This window comes from Schistocerca piceifrons, chromosome 6 (genome assembly GCF_021461385.2).
Source record: "Schistocerca piceifrons isolate TAMUIC-IGC-003096 chromosome 6, iqSchPice1.1, whole genome shotgun sequence".
Lineage (NCBI taxonomy): Eukaryota > Metazoa > Arthropoda > Insecta > Orthoptera > Acrididae > Schistocerca > Schistocerca piceifrons.
The window spans coordinates 146,976,124-147,002,493 of record NC_060143.1 but is presented as its reverse complement, the minus strand read 5'-3'; the positions used below and the strand labels follow the sequence as shown (position 1 = coordinate 147,002,493).

Here is a 26,370-nt window from a genome sequence, read left to right as displayed (position 1 = left end):
GCAAGGAAGCGAAGGACATTGAGTTTACGGAAACATCCTACCTTCAGGAGTCTGATATGGGGCAGCCAAGTGAGCTTGTTGTCGAAAAGAAGACCTAGGAAACGAAACTGTGGAACCACAGGCAATCTTTGTGCAGCGAGATAGAGCTCTGGATCAGGGTGGACCGTAGTACGGCGACAGAAGTGGACCACCTGCGATTTTAAAGGAGAGAATTGAAACCCGTGGGTGAGGGTCCATGCAGAGGCACGCCGTATAGCCACCTGGAGCTGCCGTTCTGCAGATGGCATCGAGGAGGAACTAACCCAAATGCAGAAATCATCCACATACAGGGCAGGGGCGACCAAGGGACCGACAGAGGCCACAAGTCCATCGATAGCAATGAGGAAAAGAAGGACACTCAAGACAGAACCCTGTGGGATGCCCGTCTCCTGGGTCCGTGGAGAACTAAAAGCAGTACCAACTCGAACTCTGAATGACCGATGGATCAGGAACTGGCGGATAAAAATCGGGAGTGGGCCCCGAAGACCCCACTGATGAAGGGTTAGTAAGATGTGATGGCGCCAGGCCGTGTCATAGGCCTTGCGAAGGTCAAAAAACACTGCAACCAAATGGCGGCGCTGGGAAAAAGCCTGCCGAACTGCGGATTCCAAGCGAAGCAAATGATCGATTGGAGATCGTCCCTCTCGAAAGCCACACTGGTAAGGGGACAATAGATCCCGAGATTCGAGGACCCAAGTGAGCCGACGGGCTACCAGCCGTTCAAGTAACTTACAACCAACATTGGTCAAACTAATTGGCCGATAGCTGTCAACAGATAGGGGGTTCTGACCAGGCTTAAGGACAGGAACCACAATGCTATCCCTCCACTGAGAAGGGAAGTCACCCTGCAGCCAGATACGGTTAAACACCCGAAGAAGATGGTGCCGTTGTGGAGCACTGAGATGTTGAAGCAGCTGGTTATGAATGGAATCTGGGCCAGGAGCCGTATCATGAGAAGCAGATAGAGCAGAAAGAAATTCCCATTCAGTGAAAGGTTCGTTGTAAGATTCTGACTCACAAGTGGTAAAACATAAGGTGACAGCTTCAGCCTGCCGTTTTTGATGAAGGAAAGCAGCTGGATAGGAGGCCGACGCTGACACCACTGCAAAATGGGTCGCAAGATGTTCTGCAAGAACTAATGGGTCCGTACAAATGCCATCTGGGAGGTGAAGGCCTGGGAGGGTGGACTGCCGATGGCAACCTTGGAGAGAGCGAAGTGTAGCCCATACCCGTGACAGAGGGACAGTGGAACCAAGGGAAGAAACGAATCATTCCCAACATATCCGCTTGCTCTGTTTGATTAAATAACGGGCTTTAGCGCGAAGGCGCTTAAAGGTAGAAAGGCTGGCTACAGATGGGTGCCTCTTAAAGTGTTGCAAAGCTCGACGGCGATCACGGATGGCAATGGCAATGGCCGTACTCCACCACGGGACTTGCCGACGACGAAATTGTCCAGATGAGCGCGGGACAGCAAGGTTAGCAGCGCGAACAATCGCGTCAGACACGTCACGTAGGACGTCATCAATACAACCCGACAAAGAGGGAGAAAACTCGACCTGTGCAGTATATAGAGGCCAATCGGCGCGGTGGAAAGACCAACGAGGTAACCTCTCCATCGGGGAGCGGGAAGGGAGCGTGATAATCAACGGGAAATGGTCACTATCACAAAGGTCGTCGTGTGGCGACCAGTGTAACGAAGGGAGGAGAGAGGGAGAAGAAAGAGAAAGATCAATGGCAGAAAAGGTACCATGACCAGCACTGAAATGAGTAGGGGAGCCATCATTAAGAAGGCACAGGTCGTGGTCTGCAATAAATTGGTCGATAAGAAGACCTCGTCGAGATGGAAAGGCACTGCCCCACAAAGGATGATGAGCATTAAAATCCCCAAGGAGGAGGAAGGGAGGAGGAAGTTGCTGAAGAAGGGTGGTTAAGGCAGCAGGTGTAAGAGTCCTGTCAGGAGGGAGATAAAGATTGCATACTGTGACTGCAGAGTCTAAGTGGACCCTAACAGCAACTGCTTCCAATGTAGTTTGGAGAGGAATCCACGTGCTAGCAATGTCTGTACGGACCAACGTACAAACGCCACCAGAAGCCCGCAAGGGTCCGACCCGATTTCGACAGAAAACACGGAACCCACGGAGGGTCGGTGAGTGAGCATCAGTAAAATGAGATTCCTGGAGAACCACACAAGCTGCTGAGTAGGACGAAAGAAGGGATTTCAATTCCGGAAGGTGACGATAGTAGCCATTACAATTCTATTGGAGAACCACAGAACGATGGTTTGAATGAGGGCTGAACACGCTAAATCCAGTCATACCGCCGGGTCCCCACCCGTCACCGACAAGGAGGGGGCGACATCCATAAACGACAGGTCAGAATCCGGTTGTGAAGCCGGGGAAGGGACCTCCGGTGACACCAGAGGCTCTTTGTCCCGGGACTTATGTTTCTTCTTCTTTTCAGGCTGAGATCGAGGAGGGCTGTGTGGCATAATGGAGCCAGCTGCAGCAAGATCAGGAACAGAAAGAGACCGGGCGACCTGGGGGCCGATAGACCGCGGCTCTCGCGGTCGCCGCGCTGCAGCAGACCTTTGACCTGGAAGGTGCCGGGAAGGGGCATCCCGGGAGAGGCGCTCTTGACCGGCAGACGCCGAAGGAGTGGGACACTTCTCCGGCTGGGGAGGGGGAGCGGCGCCCAGAGGAGAAGGTGTGGGAGCCGCAGGGGAGGGGGGAAGGAGAGGGATCCGGGACGGGGGTAAGGAAGGGGGAGGAAGGGATGAAGATGTAACCAAGGCGTAACTAGATGTCATGGACACAGGGTGCAATCGTGCATATTTCTTACGGGCCTCTGTGTAGCTTAAACGATCAAGAGACTTATACTCCTGTATCTTTTTTTCTTTCTTATAGACTGGGCAATCTGCTGAACGTGGAGAATGACTACCATGACAATTTACACATACAGGAGGGGGAACACAGGGACTCCCCTCATGGAGTGGACGTCCACAGTCACCACAGAGAGGGTCCTGGGTACAGCGAGAAGACATGTGGCCAAAACGCAAGCACTTAAAACACCGCATAGGAGGTGGGATGTACGGCTTCACATCACAGCGATAGACCATAATCTTAACTTTCTCAGGAAGGGTATCCCCTTCAAAGGCCAGGATAAAGGCACCAGTATCAATACGATTATCTTTAGGACCCTTCTGTACACGCCGAACAAAGTGAACACCCCGCCGTCCGAGATTGTCCCGAAGTTCCTCATCAGTTTGAAGGATGAGGTCTCTGTGAAAAATCACACCTTGTACCATATTTAGAGACTGGTGAGGGGTAATGGACACGGGAATTGTGCCAAGATGGGTACAGGCACGAAGGGCCGCAGATTGGGCAGCCGAAGCAGTTTTTATCAGTAACGAACCCGACCGCATCTTGCTCAGGGAGTCCACTTCGCCGAACTTGTCTTCAATGTGTTCCACAAAGAATAAAGGTTTGACACTGGTGAAAGTATCTCCATCAGTCCTGGTGCAAACTAGATAACGGGGGAAAGGTTTTGCCCCTAGACGACGGGCCTGACCCTCCTCCCAGGGGGTAGCCACGGAAGGGAAGGCCGAAGGGGCAAGAGAAGCAGCACTTGAGGAATCAGTACCACGCAGAGAGACGGCCGCAGAAGAGCGGCCAGAGGTTTGGACCCTTATGCGTTTCATCTGCATAGCGTCCGCCCTGATACCACCCACTCCGATCAGGGGCTCTCCTCACGGGCGCCACCCAGCCACAGCAAGGGCCGTCTGGCACGGCGGCCATTGCCGGGAGTTCCGATGCTCCAGGATGACGAGCAACCACTCCAAGGCATGCATGAGGAGGTCACAGCTCAGGTATCAGAAGTGTGATCCCTGTGTGTTCAGGGGGCTCAACCAAAAGGGTACATAGCGACCCCACCACACGGGCTGGCTACCGTGCTGGCTATGCACCCTAGCATCAGACAACGACGTAGAAGAAAAGGTGGAATATACTAGGAGGGCACACGTCGGAGACACTAGGTAAGGTGCTCTTCCCCAAATGGCTCACACTACGGAAGAGAAATTTTGGAATGGAGGTCAAACCCCAGAGGGGGACCAAGGAATGCCAAAAGGAGGAGATGATTACGCAACAAAGCCAGAGTGTAAAACCAACAGAACCAGGAGGATAGCGGGGGCCAACATAAGCAAGGACACCAATAGAGGGAGAGGAGAGGGCGAGGGGAAAGGGGTATGGAGGGGAAAGGAGGGGAAGGGAAAGGAAATGCAGCCCGGGAGAGAAAGAAGGCTGCAATGGCTCGGGGCCCCGTGCTCGCCACTCACGTATCCACGAAAGAGTTGTGGACCCCCTGGGGGGGGACAGGACTTAAGTTTAGGGTGTTAGGAAAGAATGGCGTATAACGAAGCTAGTGTTATAACTGCCTGCTACTGAAGGTAGTATACATTAGAAACAGTGTGTCTTTCTTTGTTCTAGGACACTAGTGGACTGATCAAAACCAAACATCTCAGAAGGAGGTGACTGTATGGGAGACTATTGCTTCAATTATTCAAGCAAATGATTGGCAGCCAACAGCAAATCTGCAGCTCATGAATAGGGGCAATGCTTTCCTGTGTGCCAGAGAGCAGCTCTCTTGCGACCATTTGTTTATTCATATGTTTTATGTAACTGCTGCATGGCAAACACACATGGCCTATTGGACTGAGATTGGGCCAGGATGTTGGCAGCTTGTACACATACCTTGTCTTCATGTTGTTAAGGTGTCTGAGGTGTCTAGGAGCCTCAATGGCCCCCTCTTATTTACTCCTGCTACATTTGCAAATGCACAAGCTTTCCATTTTAAACCTTTGTGGTAAAGCATGTAGACTCAATGACCAATATTGCCATTGACCTGCATTAAGGGTGGAGTTAGAAGTTGTCCTGTTTCTTTCTCTACTTTATTTTCACCAAAATTCCTTACATCTCTCTCTCTCTCTCTCTCTCTCTCTCTCTCTCTCTCTCTCTCTCTCTCTCTCTCTCTGTGTGTGTGTGTGTGTGTGTGTGTGTGTGTGTGATAATTATTTTTAGGAATCCCATAATTCCTTGCTCCTTATGTATTTATTCTCCTTACTTAAAAAGGAAAATTATACTGAGTACTCCATTTTTAATTTGTACAGATCATCTGAGCAGATTCACCCCTCCCTCTCCCCACTTTTATCTCAACAAAGCACTACATGACACAGTTCCGCCTTAATCATCAGCCACAAATTCTGCTAGACCAAGCTATCTACTAGACACAGAAAATTAGCAGTATTTGGGTAAGGATTCTATAGGGATCCATTTCAGCACATTTTATATTTTTATAGGATGATGAAAGCAGGAAATGTAAATCAGAATGGCAATTCCAGATTCAGATAACAAATGCCTTCAATGAAGGGATGATATATTACCACTTTTGTGATTAAAATATAAATCCTTATCTATTTTATTAAGATGTATTTAAAGTAAGTACCAAACAACTAGCGACATTGATCAAGTATACTTACCAAGTCATTCCCAATGTTACATCCTCAACAAAATCCCAACGCATCAAAGGATCACTGTCAGAACATAATTTCATGACAACAGAAGATCCTAAGGAATTGTTTTCTGCTGCTAGACACATTCCTGCAGCCATGTTATACACTGGTGTGCCACGCTGTAAAAACAATGATAAAAAGCTTTCTGTATTAACTCAGGTACAGTAATTATGAAGCATTAAAATCGACAAAAGAATGTTACAGTATCAAAGATGCTATATAAAAGCAAATTAAATACACAGATAAGAGCAAGCAGTGATTTAAGAAGTATTTGTGGTTTAGTTGTCTCTACCATAAACATTAGCTTCCTCCCCATGGGAAACAAACTGCTGGCCCGAAAAATTACCAGTTCATGACACTGACGTGGGTGTGCCAACTGTAAAACTTGTTAGTTCACCTAAACAGATCATTCCAAAGGATTTAAATATGCTTAATCTCATGTTAGTAAATTGTCGAAGTGTCTGTAGCAAGGTCTCCGAGTTAATCTCCGAAATAAACAGTAGCAATGCTAATATTGTATTAGGTACTGAAAGCTGGTTGAAACCTGACATAAAAAGCAGTGAAATTTTGAACTCTGATTGGACAATGTTTAGGAAGGATAGGACTGATGCTATGGGAGGTGGTGTGTTCATTGCAGTTAAAAGCTGTTTAAACACAGTTGAGATTGATACTGCATCGGACTGTGAAATAGTCTGGATAAAGCTGTCAATCAGACAAGGATTGACCATTGTATTAGGATGTTTTTATAGACCACCAGCATCCGCAACAAACATCGCAGAACGTTTCAGGGAAAGTCTTGATTACATTGGAAGTAAATATCCAAATTATCCATTAGTTATAGGTGGAGACTTTAATCTATCATCCACTGACTGGGAAAATTACACGTTTATCACAGGGGGCAGAAGCAAAGATTCGTGTGAAGTTATTCTAGGAGCACTCTCAATATACAACCTTGAGCAATTGGTTAGAAAACCAACTCGAGGTGGGAACATATTAGATATCTTGGCGACAAACAGACCTGATCTTTTTGAGGAAGTTAATCTAGAAGAAGGTATTAGTGACCATAAAGTCGTTGTGGCTTCTGTGTCAGTGGAAGTTGCAAGAAGATCAAAGAAACAGCACAGAGTTTTCTTGTTTGGGAAAGCAAATAAAAGTGTCATTAATGAATATCTTCATAGTCAGCTCCAAGCATTCACTGCGGGACACAAAAGAGATTGAGCATCTTTGGTCAGAATTTAAAGGTACTGTTCACCATGTGCTAGAGAAATATGTGCCTAGCAAAAGTATAGGGGAGGGAAAGGATCCACCTTGGTACAACAAACATGTTAGGAAGTTGCTGAGAAAGCAGAGAATTTTCCACAGTCATTTTAAACGTAGTCACTGCCCCACTGACAAACAGAAATTGTGCGAAATGAAAGCAGCTGTCAGAAGGACAATGAGAGACTCTTAACGAATTTGAAAGCAATATTTTATCTGCAGATTCTAAAAGTAACCTCAACAAATTTTGGTCGTACATAAAATCTATGAACACTGCAAATAATTCAATACCTTTTCTTGCTGACAGTGCGGGTAATGTAACTGATGATGATAAACCGAAGGCCGAAATTCTAAATCTAGCTTTCAAAAACTTGTTTACAATACAGGACTGCAGCACCATTCCCCCTTTCAATTATCGAACAAACGAAATGATGACAGACATAGTATTTAGTGTATCTGGGATTGTAAAACAGTTAAGATCCTTAGACGCCAGAAAGGCATCTGGCCCAGGCGGTATCCACATAAGGTTTTATATTGACTATGCTACAAATATAGCACTGTTCTTATCAGTCATCTATCAGAGATCATTGGAACAGCGGAAGGTTCCACGGGACTGGAAGAAGGCCCAGGTCATAGCAATCTATCAAAAGGGTACAAAATCGGATGCACATAATTACCGGCCAATTTCACTGACATTGATTTGTTGTAGAATCATGGACCATATTTTGTGTTCAGACATAATGACCTTTCTAGACTCTGAGAAGCTCATCTGCAGAAACCAGCATGGTTTTAGGAAACAGCAGTCATGCAAGACACAGCTGGCCCTCTTTGTGCAAGATATACAACAGGCTCTAGATACCGGCTCCCAGGTTGATGCCATATTTCTTGACTTTCGAAAGGCGTTCGACTCAGTTCCGCACTGTCGCTTGCTACAAAAGTGCGCACTTACGGTGTATCGAGTGACATATGTGGTCCTCTGCTTTTTACGATTTACATAAATGATCTGGTTGATGGTATTGACAGCAGCCTTAAACTGTCTGCCGATGATGCTGTAGTCCACAGGAAAGTAGTATCACATGAAAGTTGTGAACATAAAATGAGGATTTGCAGAAAATAAATGTGTGGTGTAATAACTGGCAGTTATCTCTCATTGTTAGTAAGTGTAACCTACTGCGTATAACAAGGCGAAAATCCCAATTAATGTATGAGTACAAAATAAATGATCAGTCTTTGGAAGTGGTAAATCAGTTAAGTGTCTGGGTGTGACTATTCGAAATGATCTCAAATGGAACGATCAGGTTACACAAGTAACGGGTAAGGCGAACTTTAGATTGTGGTTTATTGGTAGAATCCTGAAGCGATGTAGTCCTTTAACAAAGGAAATAGCTTACAATACGTTAGTTCGGCCAGTCTTAGAGTATTGTTTGTCTGTGTGGGACCCTTACCAGTTGGGTCCGATTCAAGAAATTGAGAAGGTCCAAAGAAGAGCGGCAAGATTCGTGACTGGTACATTTAGCCATCGCGAGAGCGTTACAAATCTCATAGAAAGTTTAAAGTGGGACACACTTGCAGATAGATGGCATGCTAAACAGAAGGGGCTGCTCACTAAATTCCGAAATCAATCTTCACCGAGGATGTAGAGCATATATTATTACCACCAACTTTCAAATCGCGTAATGATCATCATTCAAAGATAAGGAAAATAAGAGCTCGTACTGAGGCATTCAGACAGTCGTTTTTCCCTCGTGCGATCCGAGTGGAACAGAAGGGGGGGAATATGACTTTGGCGTGAATTGTGCCCTCTGCCACACACCGCTTGGTGGCTAGCTCATTATATATGTAGATGTAGATAAATTAGCTGATATTATCACATGCACTACAAATACAGGACACATTTTCAATAAATTTTCACATGAAATAATAATGAAACAAGATGTAGCTATGACTGCACCGTGTGACTGTCACAGCGAACTTACTGAAGTATGCTGGTGCAGTTATAGGTCATTAACACTGATTTCTGGTCTTCATAAAGCAATATTATAAACAGATTAATAAATTATGCAAACTGTAATACATTAATGTAATTTATTGCTTTGTAAATTTTGGAAGTAAGTAAAATAGAACACAATGTTACACCCTTAAAGAGTGACAAACCTTTTGCTCTTCCTCACTAAAAATATGAATGTATCCAAGTCAAGCATAAAAAACATACAGAGCTGAAAAAGTATATTTTATCTTCTATTATGAGAGCAAGGAAGTAAAAGAATACTAAATATAATGCATTGCGGAGCCAGACAAGTTCAGAAAAATGGTGCAGTGTGAGCACTGTATTCATTTTTGGTTGCACTATACAGGTTTGTGTGCGCACTCTTTATGAATATCAATGAATTTTGTGACTGTATCTTACAAAAATATACAATCACTACAATCAAGAGCTGTTTATTTCAGTCTGTAGTTATCTGGAAGAGGTATCAAAATCAAGGGCTGTGTTCTTTAGGGAGCAATATTGTCAGTTATCGTCTGCTGCTATGTTTATGTGAGCTGTCAAAGAGTTCAAACTCTTCCCCACAGTGGGTCTCTGTGTGCAGTGCGACATTCCAAGAATGTTGCAGAGGATGATAATTTCTTGGCAATTATGGACATTCTTGTCAAGCTCTTCTCTAGTGCCAACTAGCCTCAACTGTTATCACGGTTCTTTTCCGTGTTTATTAGTTAATAAATGTTATTCGTTGCTGCTACACTGGAGTTCATATTTCATAAAATTGGCAGAGTACCTTGAACTCGCAGTAATAGTTTTTGAATGTTTTTAACATCTAGGTGTGCCCAATTCTCTTCTCATTTGCGTTAGTTAAGTAAAGAACTAGCTTAATTCAAATTTCATAACTTTTAGTTTTATGTCATGATGTATATTTTAAAGATTTTTCTTCCCTATCAAAATTAAAAGCTAGGAATAAGTACAGAGTACATAGATCAGACGTATATGGAGCAATGAGGTAAATCAGATAATTGTTGTTGACAACTGGAGATTCCATGACTGGCTGTAAGGGAAATCCCCTAATAAGTGCACACACACACACACACACACACACACACACACACACAAACGTTCAGTATCAGGTGTCACATATTATTTCTTGTCGTGCCTATTCACTACTGTGGGTGCCAGAGCTGGTTCCCAGTCTCCATGAGCTTTTGTACAGCCTAGAAATTATAAGTGCATCTTTCCGTAATCCTTCTCACTAGATTGTAGTCAGGGGGCTACTATACTGTCTTCAGGGCTAGTGACTTTCCCATTATGGAAGATGTTTTTCCGGCAACTTTTGTAAATAAAATTCTGAAAGTCCTGGCAGAAAGCAGTATTTTGAAAAGAAATGCTGTTAGCGAGAGCAAAAAAGGGGCAACAAGAGTATTTGCATTCCACTCCAAAGGTTGATTAACTGAAAGGCCTAAATGTTGCAACAGCTTATCTCACTAGGGGTAAGATAGATACTGCCTACAGGAAAATCAAAGAGACCTTTGGAGAAAAGAGAGCCACTTGTATGAATATCAAGAGCTCAGATGGAAACCCAGTTCTAAGCAAAGAAAGGAAAGCAGAAAGGTGGAAGGAGTATATAGAGGGTCTATACAAGGGCAATGTACTTGAGGACAATATTATGGAAATGGAAGAGGATGTAGATGAAGATGAAATGGGAGATACGGTACTGCATGAAGAGTTTGACAGAGCACGGAAAGACCTGAGTCGAAACAAGGCCCCGGGAGTAAACAACATTCCATTAGAACTACTGACGGCCTTGGGAGAGCCAGTCCTGACAAAACTCTACCATCTGGTGAGCAAGATGTATGAGGCAGGCGAAATACCCTCAGACTTCAAGAAGAATATAATAATTCCAATCCCAAAGAAAGCAGGTGTTGACAGATGTGAAAATTACCGAACTATCAGTTTAATAAGTCACAGCTGCAAAATACTAATGCAAATTCTTTACAGACGAATGTAAAAACTGGTAGAAGCCAGTTTAATAAGTCACAGCTGCAAAATTACCGAACTATCAGTTTAATAAGTCACAGCTGCAAAATACTAATGCAAATTCTTTACAGACGAATGTAAAAACTGGTAGAAGCCAGTTTAATAAGTCACAGCTGCAAAATACTAACGCGAATTCTTTACAGACGAATGGAAAAACTGGTAGAAGCCGACCTCGGCAAAGATCAGTTTGGATTCCGCAGAAATGTTGGAACACGTGAGGCAATACTGACCCTACGACTTATCTTAGAAAATAGATTAAGGAAAGGCAAACCTACATTTCTAGCATTTATGGACTTAGAGAAAGCTTTTGACAATGTTGACTGGAATACACTCTTTCAAATTCTAAAGGTGGCAGGGATAAAATACAGGGAGCGAAAGGCTATTTACAATTTGTACAGAAACCAGATGGCAGTTATGAGAGTCGAGGGGCATGAAAGGGAAGCGGTGGTTGGGAAGGCAGTGAGACAGGGTTGTAGCCTGTCCCTGATGTTATTCAATCTGGAAATTGAGCCAGTAAAGGAAACAAAAGAAAAATTCGGAGTAGGTATTAAAGTCCATGGAAAAGAAATAAAAATGTTGAGGTTCGCCGATGACATTGTAATTCTGTCAGAGACTGCAAAGGACTTGGAAGAGCAGTTGAACGGAATGGATAGTGTCTTGAAAGGAGGATACAAGATGAACATCAACATAAGCAAAACGAGGATAATGGAATGTAGTCGAATTAAGTCGGGTGATGCTGAGGGAATTAGATTAGGAAATGAGACACTTAAAGTAGTAGAGGAGTTTTGCTATTTGGGGAGCAAAATAACTGATGATGGTCGAAGTAAAGAGGATATAAAATGTAGACTGGCAATGGCAATTCTGAAGAAGAGGAAATTGTTAACATCGAGTATAGATTTAAGTGTCAGGAAGTCGTTTCTGGAAGTATTTGTATGGAGTGTAGCCATGTATGGAAGTGAAACATGGACGATAAATAGTTTGGACATGGAGAGAATAGAAGCTTTCGAAATGTGGTGCTACAGAAGAATGCTGAAGATTAGATGGGCAGATCACGTTAGTAATGAGGAGGTATTGAACAGAATTGGGGAGAAGAGGAGTTTGTGGCACAACTTGACGAGAAGAAGGGACCGGTTGGTAGGACATGTTCTGAGGCATCAAGGGATCACAAATTTAGCATTGGAGGGCAGCGTGGAGGGTAAAAATCGTAGAGGGAGACCAAGAGATGAATACACTAAGCAGATTCATAAGGATGTAGGTTGCAGTAAGTACTGGGAGATGAAGAAACTTGCACAGGATAGAGTAGCACGGAGAGCTGCATCAAACCAGTCTCAGGACTGAAGACAACAACAACAACAACAACAACATGTTGCAACAATGTCATGGAGCTCAGGAAATCTAAAATGTTGTTCACCAGCCCTCATAATGGTCAGAGGTGAACTGTAGGGCCTGTGGAGTGGATCTAATGACTGAAGATTGTAGAGTGTGTCAAGTTGGAAGCAAATGATCGGCAATAATCAATCAAATTGTTCTGTCAAACTGGAAAGCTTTGAAAAAGTTTGCAAGTGCATTCTCACGCATAGCCTTGAAATTCTGCTTAATCTACCATTTTTTAGGTGAGTGTTGTGGTTTTAGTGAGTCTTCACCTACTCTGTGTGGGTTAAATCAAAGAGAATGATTTGCTAACAAACAACCAACACAGATTCAGAAAATATCATTGTTGTGAAACTCAACTAACTCTTTATTCTCATTCAGTAATGAGTGCTATTGACAGGGAATGTCAAATTGATTCCATATTTTTAGATTTCCAGAAGACTTCTTACACCATTCCTCATAAGCGATTTCTGTTCAAACTGCGTGCTTACGGAGTATCGTCTCAGTTGAACGACTGGGTTCGCAGTTTCCTGTCAGAAAGGTCTGGGAAAGTCATCAAGTAAAATGGAAGTAATATCTGGTGTTCCCCAAGAATGTGTTACAGGCCCTCTGCTGTTCCTGATCTACATAAACGATTCAGGAGACAATCTGAGCAGTCCTCTTAGATTGTTTGCAGATGATGCTGTCATTTACCGTCTTATAAAGTCATCAGATGATAAAGAGAAATTGCAAAACAATATAGACTAGACGTCTGTACAGTGCAAAAATTAGATATCGACTCTAAATAATGAATTACTAAAAGGAGTCTGCTAAATTTCAGTTACAGCATACAACACACAAATCTAAAGGCTGTAAATTCAACTAAATACTTAGGGACTACAAGTATGAATAACTTAAATTGGAATGTCACAAAGATAATGTTGAGGGGAAAGCAAACCAAAGACTGTGATTTGTTGACAGAATGCTCTTCCTATTAAGGAGACTGCTTACACTATGCTCGTTCACTCTCTTCTAGAGATTGCTGTGCAGTTTGGGACCTGCATCACATAAAATTGATGGAGGACACTGGGAAATTTCAAAGACAAGCAGCTCATTTTGTATTATCATGAAACTGAGGAGAGAGTGCCATGGATATATGTGAAATGGCGTGGCAATCATTGAAGCAAAGGCGATTTTTGTTGCAGCAGGATCTTCTTGTGAAATTTCAATCACCAACTTTGTCCTCATAGTGTGAAAATATTTTGTTGGCACCCACCTACATATGGAGGAATCATCATCAATAAAATAAGAGAAATCAGAGCTTGCACAGAAAGATTTAAGTGTTCATTTTTCCCACGTGCTGTTCAAGAGTGGAACAGCAGAGAGAAATAGCTGAAGGTGGTTTGGTGAACCTTCTGCCATACTCCTAATTTGGTAACGCACATTAATCATCTAGATGTAGATGTACAAGAGGCACAACATGGAGCCATCAACTTTCAGAAGCTGGTGTTTAATGAATGAGGTGACTTGACAAGGTCTAATGCAAGACAATAAATACCATTTCTTTCTGAGGAAACTTGAAATGTAACATTTCTGTGTGTCTCTTTCCTTTTTTACTTTCAGCTGTTACCCTGTTTTATTTATGTTTGAGATTATTGGTAGTAGTTACTAGTATCAGCTGAGAATGATGTAGTGACTGGAGTATTCGTTTTCCAATTTTGTGGTTGGATCCAAGAAGTTTCTGAAAGCAGCCAGATAGCTATGTGGCATTTATCAAAGGTACAGGAATAATGATAATTTAATGCTGTCTTGAAAGTGAAACTAAAGCTGACTGATTTAATTGTGTAGCAGTGAAGGAGATTAATCTGGGTCTGCAGATAAAAGTTTCCCAGTTTATCCCTGGTGCAACATGTCTTGCAATCTGCCCCTTGTGCCACTTGTCACTAACAGTGAGTGGATTCTGGCTGTGGTCCTGAGTGGGACTTCATGTGACACCATGGAAGCTCTGAGAATGAGGTGAAAGGAACATTTCAAGTCGCTTGCAGAATAAACCGTCAAGGCCAGGATTTTTGGCTAAGTATCTGGACGTTATTAGAGACACTTTGAGTAAAGTTCACAGTGTCCAATTAACATACAATGATTGTACACTATTTGGCAGGACTGGAATAGCCTGCTATGTTTATTAAGACAAAATGTTGGTGCCTTGAGAACTGATAGAGGTTCAAGCAAATGTATCAAATGAAGTAATGTATTTTTAAGCACCTGTAGTTCAGCACCTTGGCACAAGGCCAGAAGTGTGATGGAGTGGTTCAAGGGAATCAGTGGCAAGTTCCAATGGATGTGCTGGTCCCTAACTCACCAGATCTGAACCTGATCGAACACATCTGGGATGTGATTGAACGTGGTGTCAAACCTCATCCCCCATCCCTGGAATTTGTGGGAATTAGGTGACTTGCATGTGCAGATGTGGTGCCAACATACTCCAGTGACCTACCATGGCCTCAATGCTTCCATGTCACACAGCATTGTTGCTGTTATCCACGCCAAAGGTGGACATACCGACTATTAGGTAAGTGGTCATAATGTTCTGGCTGATCAGTGTACAACATGAACAGGAAGAGTCCCCGACACACTTCCCTGAGGCATAGGTGAAGTTACTTCTACGTCTGATGATGACTCTCCATCCAAGATAACATGCTACATCCTCCCCATCAGAAAACCCTCAACCCAATCACAAATTTCACTTGATACCCCATTTGTTGTGCTTCTTACAATAAGTGCAGGTATGGTACCAAGTCCAATGCTTTTTGGAAATAAAGAAATATTGCATCAACTTGACTGCCTTGACCCAAAGCATGTGAGAAAAGTGCAGGTTTGGTTCCACATGACTGATGTTTTTGGAATCAATACTGGTTGGTATGGAGGTCATTCTGTTTGAGACACGTCACTGTGGTTAAGCTCAGAATGTTCTATGATTCTACAATAAATTCATGTCAAGGATATTGGATGGTGGTTTTGTGAATCGCTTCTGCTACTCTTGTTGTAGATGAGTGTCAGCTGTGCTTTTTTCAGAGAACTGGGCACGGTTTTTTGTTTGAGGGATCTACAATAGATTTAGTTGGAAGAGGGACTGACTCAGCCACAAATTCAGTATGGAATCTGATAGGGCATCCATCGGACCCAGAGCCTTGTTCAATTTTAACGATTTCAGTTGTTTCGCAACACCTCTGACACTAACATTTATTTTGCTCATTTTTTCAGTAGTGGTGCAAGGATTAAATTGGGGCAGTTCTCCTGGGTTTTCCTTTGTAAAGGAACATTTGAAAACAGAGTAAAGCATTTCAGGTTTTGCTTTGCTACCTTCAACTTCAGTTCCTGTCTCATTTGCTAGGGACTGGACACTAACTTGTGTGCTCTAACAGCCAGAATTCCTTTGGATTTTGTGAAAGATCATTGGACAATATTCTGCTATGGTAGTCATCAAAGGCTTCATGCTTTGCTCATTAAGCATGTCTCTAACATGGGGCATAATAATGTTCTCATAATAAATCACCATTCAAATGTGATTTTGGAATGAGAAACCTGCTGTGTAGAAGCCTCTCCTTACTTACAGAATACAGATGGCATTACTCCTACTTACATTGTGTAGTTGCACTGAAAAGCTAATCATCTGGGAATGTAGTACACTTAATGTCAGTTTGAAGTTTGTTGCATGCTGCTTTCATGCTGTTATAACTTTGATGGCCACAAGTGTATATTAAAATGAATCGTGAAACTGATAACTGTTCTAACATCCTGAGTTGTGTTCAAGAGCAGTCAATGTTGACATGAACTGATCATGATAATGTTTCAGAAAAGAGTTTTCAAACTTCTCCAGTTGTCAAACTTTACAAAAACAATTAGGAGATTAGAAATACTCTCTCTTTATTTCTCTCTCTTCTTTATTTAACATGTGCTGGATTTAACAATAATAACAGTTACGTGGTTGAGTGCCGTCTGTATCATCATATTGTCATTTAAGGAGTTTAGAAAGACTGATATACATTAAATTTACAATGATTATTCAAACTCACAATAATATTTTTGAATGTTAAAAAGGTGAACAACAGAGATGATTTCCTTGTATTTTAATTCGGATAAGTGAATTAGGTTTTTTTTTTAAAATGATGACTTACTTCCTTTTATCCATGGAGCTCCTGTAATAAGTAATTTCAGTCTGTATCCTTATAAAGACTAACATACAGTGAATTCAGAAAGAGCATAGTACAGTACTCACATTGCCAAGCACATGGCGCCATTCTTGATCCCCGCCCATCTCATGGCACTTCCCTAACCTGGGAGGTACGGATTCTTTTGCAGTGAGACACAGTAACTGCGCAAGGACCAGCTCTTGACGGTCTGTTTCATACCACATCTGCAAAAACAGTTTGATTAAGCTTTTAGGCAAAGCTGGGCAATATGTGCCTCAAGCACTGCCATGTTATTAGGTTGTTACAGAAGTTCACAGTGTTTTTCCACAAGTTTAATAAATACAACAGATACATATAACAGAGACACTAGTCATCAGTAATATATTCTTCTTCACTATTTACAACAGACTGCCAATGCCGGGGTAATTTCTCGATTCTGTGACTGTCGAAATTGCATGGTTTTGAAGCAAAGAACTCATTAAGTCATGTCTGGGGTGCATTTTCATCCAGAAAGGAAGTTTCTTGATGGTTGTTTAATACAGAGCAGAAAAGATGAAAAACTGAGGGTGCATGATCAGGCAAATAAGGTGGTTGTGGAATGACTTCCCAACTCATACAGTCTTCCTGGTTGCTGCTCTTTGACTGCATCTGCAAAACTTCTCATTTGTTGACAATAAATGCCAGCAGTGACGGTTACACCTCAGGGAAGCAATTTGTAATACACCACACTGCTGCTGCTCCACCAGATGCATAACATTATCTTTTGTGGATGTGTGTAGGTCTTTGTATGGGGAGTTGCTACTTTGTTGGGCTCAGACATTCCTTTCTTTTCCTTGGGTTAGCATGAAGACACCATTTCCTGCACCAGTAACGATACAGGTTACGAACGGTCAGTGCTGTTCACGAGTCAATTGATAATAAGCAAGCAGAGATGCACATATGGCCACCCTCTGACTTTTGTGATTTTGGTTTAGAGCACACAGTACCCATGCACCTGATTTTTGAACCTTTCCCATAGCATGCAAATGTCACATGATGGTGGAATGATCACAGTTTATCACTTAATGCCAGTTCTTGAGTACACTATGTGTATCATTGTGTTTAAATGATCTTCATCAAAGCCCAAATGTCTTCCTGAATGTGGAGTCACTAATGTCATAATGATCCTCGTTAAAAACAGGAAACTATTTTCTTGCTGTGCTCTATCCAAGGCCATTATCCCCATACTTGGCATAAATGTTTCTGGCTGCCTCTACTGCTGCCTCTCTACTGAACTCACACAGAAGAATACGTGGGAATTATTCCAATTTCTCCACTTGGCATTCCATTTTTAGCATCCACAGCTCCACTCGCTATCTCCAAATGACAATATGTAAACTCTGAGAGCAACAGTGAACTACAAATAAAAAATTACAATTAATAAACAGACCCACAGCAACAGAAATACCAACGTGCAAAACAAAAATGCTACCTACTTATGCCCCCACTTAATATTACTTCTCGATGATTATGTCTACAATTGTGTAAAAAGTAAATAGTCATGCATCTTTCAGAAATTTCTTAAATAAACTTGGAATTCTTAATTCACTTCACAGTATATTTAGCTTTCAAGACTATTTGTGATTCATATTACATATTACTTCCAATAAACAGAAATACCACAAATACAGTACCAGACAAAAAATTACACAGTTTGACAACTGCTACAGAACAAACAGTTGCTGCAATGCATTAATTTATCTACATAGAAAACTGACAAGAGGATTGTCCCATCAAGAAACGCGACAGTGTTACCAGTAAAAATTTACCATGGTCAAACTGTTGAACGTGCAAGCAGTAAATAATTGCGCTATATTGCTGCACAAAATGAAATAGGGATAATGCAAAGGGTTCTCATTTGTCCTGATTTCTCTGGGACAGTCCCAATTTTCACAAAATGTCTCAGTGTCCCCAAACCCTCTTTGTGGTTAGCAAAATATTCCAGATTTTCATCTTATGAAGCACAATTTCCCGCACCCCCTCCCCCCCCCCCCCCCGCACCCCCTCCTGAACTAATCATGTGTTATGCTTTGTTCACGTAACATTATGGAATGTTAGTGTTATGCTTTGTTCACACAAATAAAAGTAAAGTTTATTGGTTGTCAAGATCAATATAATACATTGATTCTTTCAGAAACTTGACAGTGCCGCAATCTTGAAAACAATTTCATAGGATTTCTAGTACTTGCAGCAGTGACTCTGATAAACTTTATGTTAATAATTCCTTCAGTAATAATTGTGAAACACATGTGCAAACAAGGGAGTAAGACAATCTAAGAATCCCAGTTTATTAAATGACATTGTGAAAATGCCGAGAGTTCACTTGGTGATGCAAAATTTAGCATTGAACATGGAACATGCACTGACATAGTAACTCATATGAAGTTCAAACAATACAAAGCTGTGCTTCAAGTAAACTCTACAAGATCAAAAACTAATAACTACTAATCAGTGAAGGTAGTTTCAGACATGGATAAGCAACTTTTGACACAAGAAGCCACATTTGCATACCACACAGTCACACAACCTGTGTTTCATGTCTATGGATTGCAGGACTATCATAATTAAATGATGGTCCAACAAGAAGTTCTCATGCTCCCAGAAGAAAACCAAATCAATTATCAAGAATGTGACTGTGCTATTTTCTGTAGAACAAATAATGAACGAACTGAAATAAGCACAATTTATTTAAGTGATTATAGGTTCTCAAAGCCATACAGACTTTGAGCCACTTCCTTTAGTGGCTGAGTGGCTACATTTTATGAAATGGATAAAGGCATTATAGAGAGAATGCTGGAGTTGGTGAACTTTGGTGTTGAAAGTGCAGAATGTTTGATTTTGTGTGTTTTAGAGATGTTGGGAAAATCTGATTTTAAGAAAAAGGTTGTAGCAATTTCAACTAACAACATAAATACTATTCATAGAGAGAATTAATTAAAGATAAAAACAATCTTTATTTCAAGTTACAAGAAAAGAGTGAAAATTATTTAATAAGTGTAGATACCCTACTCATATTGTGGACAATGCTGTTCAAACTGATGCCGACAGCTTCTTCAGCACATAATTGGCGATATCTACAATATTTCCAGGCACTAAAATCCTACTTTATCATCTCTTGACATATGTCCTATTATTGTGAAGAATTTTTCGAAAATCTGCTCGCCTTCAAAACCCTTTAGTTCCTTTCAATGCAGTTAAGTATTTTCTCCAACAGTATTCTGAGCATTAAAAAAGAAAATGTAATTATAATTGAAGTTGTAGATGTTGCTCAGCAAGTCAGAAGCCAGAAAATCCAAAGGATTTTTGACATCTGCAGTAAAACAGTTGTTATACAAGTTGGAAAGTGACACTTGATCACTTCAATTATAACCGCAGCTTTCTATGTTGCCTGCACTGGATATTTTCGTGAATGATATGAACTATTTCTGGAACCTCTTCAGCCAATGGAAAAGACTGCCCTAAATACAACCATCAGATGAATTAATGTAGAAGAGTTGTGTAATTTACTAAAATCTGGTGTCATGAACTTCACTATAAGTGACAGAGAACTGTTTGATGAGTAGTACTGTGTAGGAAAACAGGTGGACTGGAATTTGAAATCAAATTTTATGTCCCGTGAAAGATTGCAGGAAATTTTTACTCATTTTCATAATGGGTGAGTATGTTTAAAACACGTCAGAAGCTTGTTTGAATTTTCACTATCTGTTTCACGTTGTAAAGCATGTTTCAAAAGAGTGTTGTCAGCAATTAAAGCTTTGTAGATAGACTGAGAAAAAAATATCAAGTTAGAAACAGTAGATACTCTCACAATGATGAAACCACATTTATTAGCCTCTCTTGTATGGATCTACAATTTGACATTTAATGAAAATTAACTTCAAGAGCAAATACACGCCACTAAAAAGTGATACTCAAGTATCAGGATTTGTGCCATCATCTTATGTGCAAAATGTGTGAAATTTGTGTTCATATTTATATCCAAATTGTATATGTAATACTGTTATTAACCACCAATCAGTAGTATCGTAGATTATTATTATGCAGTATTGCGCCTAGTGGCAGGTCTTGTCTTTGCACAGAGAATTTATGACACCAATGTTCCCCTTCTTCAGTGTATTCCTTCAGTCTTTTGTATCTCATTCCCTCTTTCATGTCATCTAGATGTAGAATTCTTCTTCTTCCTCTTCCTGTAGTTCTTTATATCTTCCCTTTGATGACATCGTGTATGAGCCCCTCGTGCCTAAGTATGTGTCCAGTTGGCCTTCCTTTGAAGAATTATATCCAAAATAGATTTTTTTGTCTCCTACTCTTCTCAGCACATCGTCATCTGTCACTTGATCTGTCCACTTGATCTTTTCTATTCTTCTCCAGCACCACATTTCAAATCTTTCCAGGTATTTTTGCTCTATTTTCTTCATGATCCACAGCTCTGCTCTGCACAGTGCAATGTTCCAGATGTAACACTTTACCAGTTTCTTCCTTAATACCAAGCTCACCTTGCTGGTCAGCAGAGTGCACTTCTTGTTGAATGTGGCTCTGGTTATGGCATCTTTTGTCAGCAAGCTTCCCAAGTACTTGAACTGTATCACATTCTCCAGTTCTCGATTGTTGACAATTAACCTCAAACATTTCTCGATGTTGATTTCCATCCCTTATTTCCTTCCAGTTCCCACCAACCGGTTCATCCTTTGTTGGAGTTGCCTTTGATTTTTGGCAAGCACCATGCCTTTGATTTTTGGCAAGCACCATCAAGTTATCTGCATATTTGATGATGTTGATGAGTCGTCGTTCTGTCCACACACTACTTCTTTCTCCGTAGTTCAGCCACACTTTTACTCTTCGTCCTAGTTAAAAGCTGAGATTTAGTCTCTAGTCTCTTCAATTGATTCCAGTCACCTTGAGGATGTTCATCGATGCTGTCCAGTTGACTCTACTGAAAGCCTTCCACCAGTCTATGAAACATGCACAAACTTCTTAGTTAAAGCCAAAAATCTCTCCAAGAAAATCCTCACTGTGCCGATGGTGTCTGTGGTTCCTTTTCCTTTCCTAAATACAAATTGGTCCTATCTCATTACTTCTTAAATTTTATGTTCCAGGTGACTGCTGAGTATACTTGTGATGATCTTCACCATGTGAGAGATCAGACTGGTTGTTCTGTAATCACTACATTTCTTGGCTTCTTGTTTCTTCTCAAGAGCAACCACTGTGACGCCGAGGAAGTCTTTAGGCCATTCTCCAGTTTATAGGTTGTGTTGATGAGTAGCATCAATACTTTCAAATCTACATTTCCGATTTCTTTCAACAAACTCATTGGTATGCCACTGTCTCCTGTAGGTTTCCTCCTCTTTATGTCCTTAATCGACTTCTCTACTTCCATTGTCAGTAAGCTGAGCCCTTAGATTACATGGAAATCAAGTGTTATTAAGCTTGTATTGACAGTGACTCTATTATGTCGTGACTTTTAACCCAACTGTCCTGAATTTTGAGTGTTATTTCAAAAATATTCTCAATCTGGTTAAAAATAATATGGAAACCTAATAATGCAGGAGTAGGTCTAATAACACAGAAGAAATTAGAATTTTGCACATCGCTAAGACTTAGTTTAAGGACCATGAAAGAAGGTTCTATATATGAAAGTGACCTGGAGTCACTGGAAGGTCTCTGACATTATGTAATCACAAGACAGACATTTTGAAACCAGATTTTAAACTGAAAAACATTTCCAGGGCCAGATGTTGACTCTGACCATAAGTTATTAATTATGGACTGCAAATTAAGGCTGAAGCAATTGCAAAATGCTAGGAAATTAAGGAAATATGAACTGGATAAACCGAAAGAAACAAGAGGTTGCTGAGAGTCTCAAAGATTTAGACAATGATGGGATGATACATAGGAAAGGAATACATTAGGAGACAAGCGGATAGCTTTGAAAGATGAAACAATGAAGGCAGCAGAGAACCAAGTAGGTAAACAGACAGGGCCTAGGAGAAATCCTTGGATAGCACATGAGATACCGAATTTAATTTACGAAACAACAAAATATAAAAATGCAGCATATGAAGCATGCATAAGTACATAAAGATGTCTTAAGAATGAGACTGACAGAAGGTGCAAAACTGCAAAGCAGGAACGGCTAGAGGAAAAAAGCAAAGCCATATAAGTATGCAAGACTGTGAAAGATAGATGCCACTAAAAAGAAAGTTAAAGAGATCTTTGGAAAAAGGAATATTAATAGCTCAGACGGCAAGCCAATATGGAGGCGAGAAATGAATGCTAAAAGGTGGAGGGATGTACCGTATAAAGAGCTATACAAAGGAAAGAAAACTGAAGACAAAATTATAAACAGGGAAGAGAAAGTAGAGCCGGATAATACAATACTGGAAGAAGAATTTGACATGGGACTGAAAGACCTGAGTTAAAACAAGGCGGCTATGGATTAGACAGCATTCTCACACAATGACTTAGGAGACCCAGCAATGACAGAATTATTCCACCTGGTGCGCAAGACATATGAGAGAGACTAAATACCCTTAGACAACAAGAAGAATGTAATAATTCAAGCTCCAAGGAAGGCAGATGTTGACACGTGTGAATACTGCCAAATCATCAGTTTAATAAGTCATAATTAAAAATACTAATTGGAAAATATGGACATTTTAATCATTTATTTTTTATTTATTTATTTTTTAACAAAAGAATGGAAAAATTGGCATAATATGACCTTGAGGAAGATCAGTTTGAGCCCTGGGGAAAAGCAAGGACATGCAAGGCAATACTGGCCATACAACTTTATCCTTGAAGATAGGTTGAAGAAAGGCAAACATACATTTATAGCATTTATAACTATGGAGAAGGATTTGACCATGTTGCCTGGAATAAGTTCTCTGAAATTCTGAAGGTAGCAGCAACAAAATACAGAGAGTGAAAGGTTAGCTACAACTTGTACAGAAACCAGACTGTAATTATAAGAGTTGAACGACTTGCAAAGAAGCAGCGGTTGAGAATGGAGTAAGTTTGGGTTGTAGCCCATCCCCCATGTTATCCAATCTGTTCACTGATCACAGCACTAGAGGAAACCAAGGAGAAATTTACAAAGGGAATTAAAGTCCAGGAAGACGAACTGAAGGCTTAGAAGTTTGCTGAAGAGATTGCAATTTTGTCAGAGATGGCAAAGGGCTTGGGAGATGAGCTGAACAGAATGGATAGTGTATTGATGAAGATAAAAAGATAAACATCAACAAAAGTAAAAGAAGGACAATGGAATGTAGTTGAATTAAATCAGGCATTACTGAGGGAAGTAGCTTACAAAATGAGACACCAAAAGCAAGAACCTGGTTTTTAACATGCTACTGTTGTTAAGTGTATACTATCAGCAATTTGAGTTGGAGAAAAGATGTGGACAACTGTACTGATTATTGGAGTCACCAGTGTTTACTGTGGAATGTAACAGAAGATAGGTTAAAACTGTGTAAAAGGCACCAACCATTTCCTCCACTGACCCTCCACAGTTCCTGTTCCTTTACCACATAGCACCTGGCTGTCAATGCCACCTCCCTCTACTACTCCGTGATACACGTAGCCTTGCTGCTACTGAACATAACCTTTCCTAATGTCAACTCATCGCAAAGCTACAACCTTCTTCCTGGTCACCATGACCAACTATGTCCTCTCCTATACTTACTTCTCCTTTGAAGGTGTCACCTGCAAACACATCCATGGTATAGAAATGGGCAACAGCATGGCAACATCCTATGCTAATCTACTCATGGCCCATTTAGTGCAATCCTCCTTAACCACCAAGAATTCCAAACTCCCTCACATGGTTCAGATTCAGTGATGTCATCTTGATGATCTAGACTGAGGGTGAGGACACCCTACCCACATTGCTTCATGACCTGAACACCTCCTTTCCTGTTCACTTTATCAGATCCTCCTCAACCCAACAATCCACCTTCCATGATATCCACCTCAAAGATGGCTGCATCAGCACCTCCGTCCACATCAAACCTACCAACCACCAATGTTACTCCTGCTTCACAGCTGCCATCCATTTCACACTAAGAAATTTCTTCACTACAACCTAGCTGCCTGCTGTCACTGCATATGTAGCGATGAGCAGTCCCTCTCCAAATACACCAAAAGTCTCACTGAGGCCTTCACAGACCAAAATTATCTTTCCAACCCTGCCCAGAAACAGATCTCCCATGCTTTGTCTCACCAGTCATGTACCAACCCCCACATACTTACAGTATAGTGACAAATAATCACTCCTCTCATTACTCAGTACCACGCAGGACTGTTGCAACTGAATCACATTCCTTACAAGGGTTTCAACTATCTTGAAATAAGGTATATCCTCCCCACTCCTACCACAGTGGTATTCCACTGCATGCCCGACCTACACAATATCCTTGTCTGACCATACTCCACACCTGCTCCCAAACCCCTTGCTGATGGTTCACATCCCTGTGATAGACCTAGCCCACTACCACCCACTCCCGTCCTGTCACTGGTATCTCCTACCCCATCAAAGGCAGAGCCACCTGTGAAAGCAGCCATGTGAACTCTAAAACTTGGCTGCAACCACTGTGCTGCATTCCATGTGGGCATGACAGCTAAAGCTGTCTGTGCACATGAATGGCCACCGCAAAACTGTGGCCAAGGCACCTGTCCAGCTGAACATGCCACCCAATATGATGCACTTTACTCTTCTCACCAACATTATACTTTCTGAATTGTCCAGGTGGGAACTCCCCCTTCAACAAGAACTTCGTTCCCATAACCCCTATGGTTTCAACCTTTGCTAGCTTCTGTCCTCCACCCCCATCCCATCTTCCACTTCAGTACGCACATGCCTTCTATTTTGCCAACACACCTATAAGTCCTTTCCTCACCCTTCACACCACCCTTCCCATGCACAGCCTCCCAACACACCACCTTGCACCCCTATCCCGTCCCTCTTGCGTCCCTGTACACTGCTCTATGCAGCACTAGCACCTTCCCCCAACCCTACCCTGCTATCCCTCCCACTCCATAACTCATGCTGCCTCTTTATCCCCACTACCCACTCCAGCTTCACTGCTACAGACATCAGACGAAGTTGCAGTTGGGACTTAGCGTGTGTAGACAGTGGTCACGTGCACACGAGTTGTTGTTGAGTGAATGAGTGAGAGTTGTACTTCTTTTGCAGAAGGACTTTGAAAGCTGATATATTTTTATGATTCTTTTCCATTGTGTTTGTCTGTGATTCAATGCTTCTTCTAAGTGGTGAGTAGCAAACTATCCTATCCATTTTATTATTAAGAAACAAATTAGGTTTGATGGGAAATTATTTATGGAGAATGGAGATTTAAAAAATAAAACTGGAATTATTTTTTGGGAAATATATTAAGCCAGGGTAATCTAAGGATGCATATAGAATCTGTGGCCCGTAACCGAGCTAAAAGCACATTTGCCATTAACAATATTAAAATATGGATATTATGCATTGTTCCAATCAAATTTGAACTAGAAAACACATTATTAACTCTGCAGAAAAAAGATCTTTCATAATTAACTGTAGAGAGAAACATGGAGACTCATGCCTTAATTTGTTTCTGAGATGCAAAGTCCTTACCATTGTTGTTGTTATGGTCTTCAGTCCAGAGACTGGTTTGACGCAGCTCTCCATGCTACCCTATCCTGTGCAAGGTTCTTCATCTCTGAGTAACTACTGCAACCTGCAGCCTTCTGAATCTGCTTGGTGTACTCATACCTTGGTCTCCCTCTGCAATTTTTACCCTCCAAGCTTCCCTGCAGTACTAAATTGGTGATCCCTTGATGCCTCAGAACATGTCCCACCAACAGATCCCTACTTCTAGTCGAGTTGTGCCACAAATTCCTCTTCTCCCCAATTCTGTTCACTACCT

General features: G+C 41.5%; 1 protein-coding gene across 1 annotated transcript in view; it reads right to left on the bottom strand.

The window, feature by feature from the left end:
• Positions 1-26,370, bottom strand: part of LOC124802557 (polypeptide N-acetylgalactosaminyltransferase 35A) — a 173,962-nt gene that overhangs the window by 21,770 nt on the left and 125,822 nt on the right. The window contains exons 11-12 of the mRNA XM_047263423.1: positions 16,510-16,647; positions 5,570-5,721 (exon numbers count right to left, since the gene is read on the bottom strand). Of these exons, the coding sequence (XP_047119379.1) occupies positions 5,570-5,721; positions 16,510-16,647 (290 nt within the window). The remainder of the gene's footprint in view (positions 1-5,569; positions 5,722-16,509; positions 16,648-26,370) is intronic.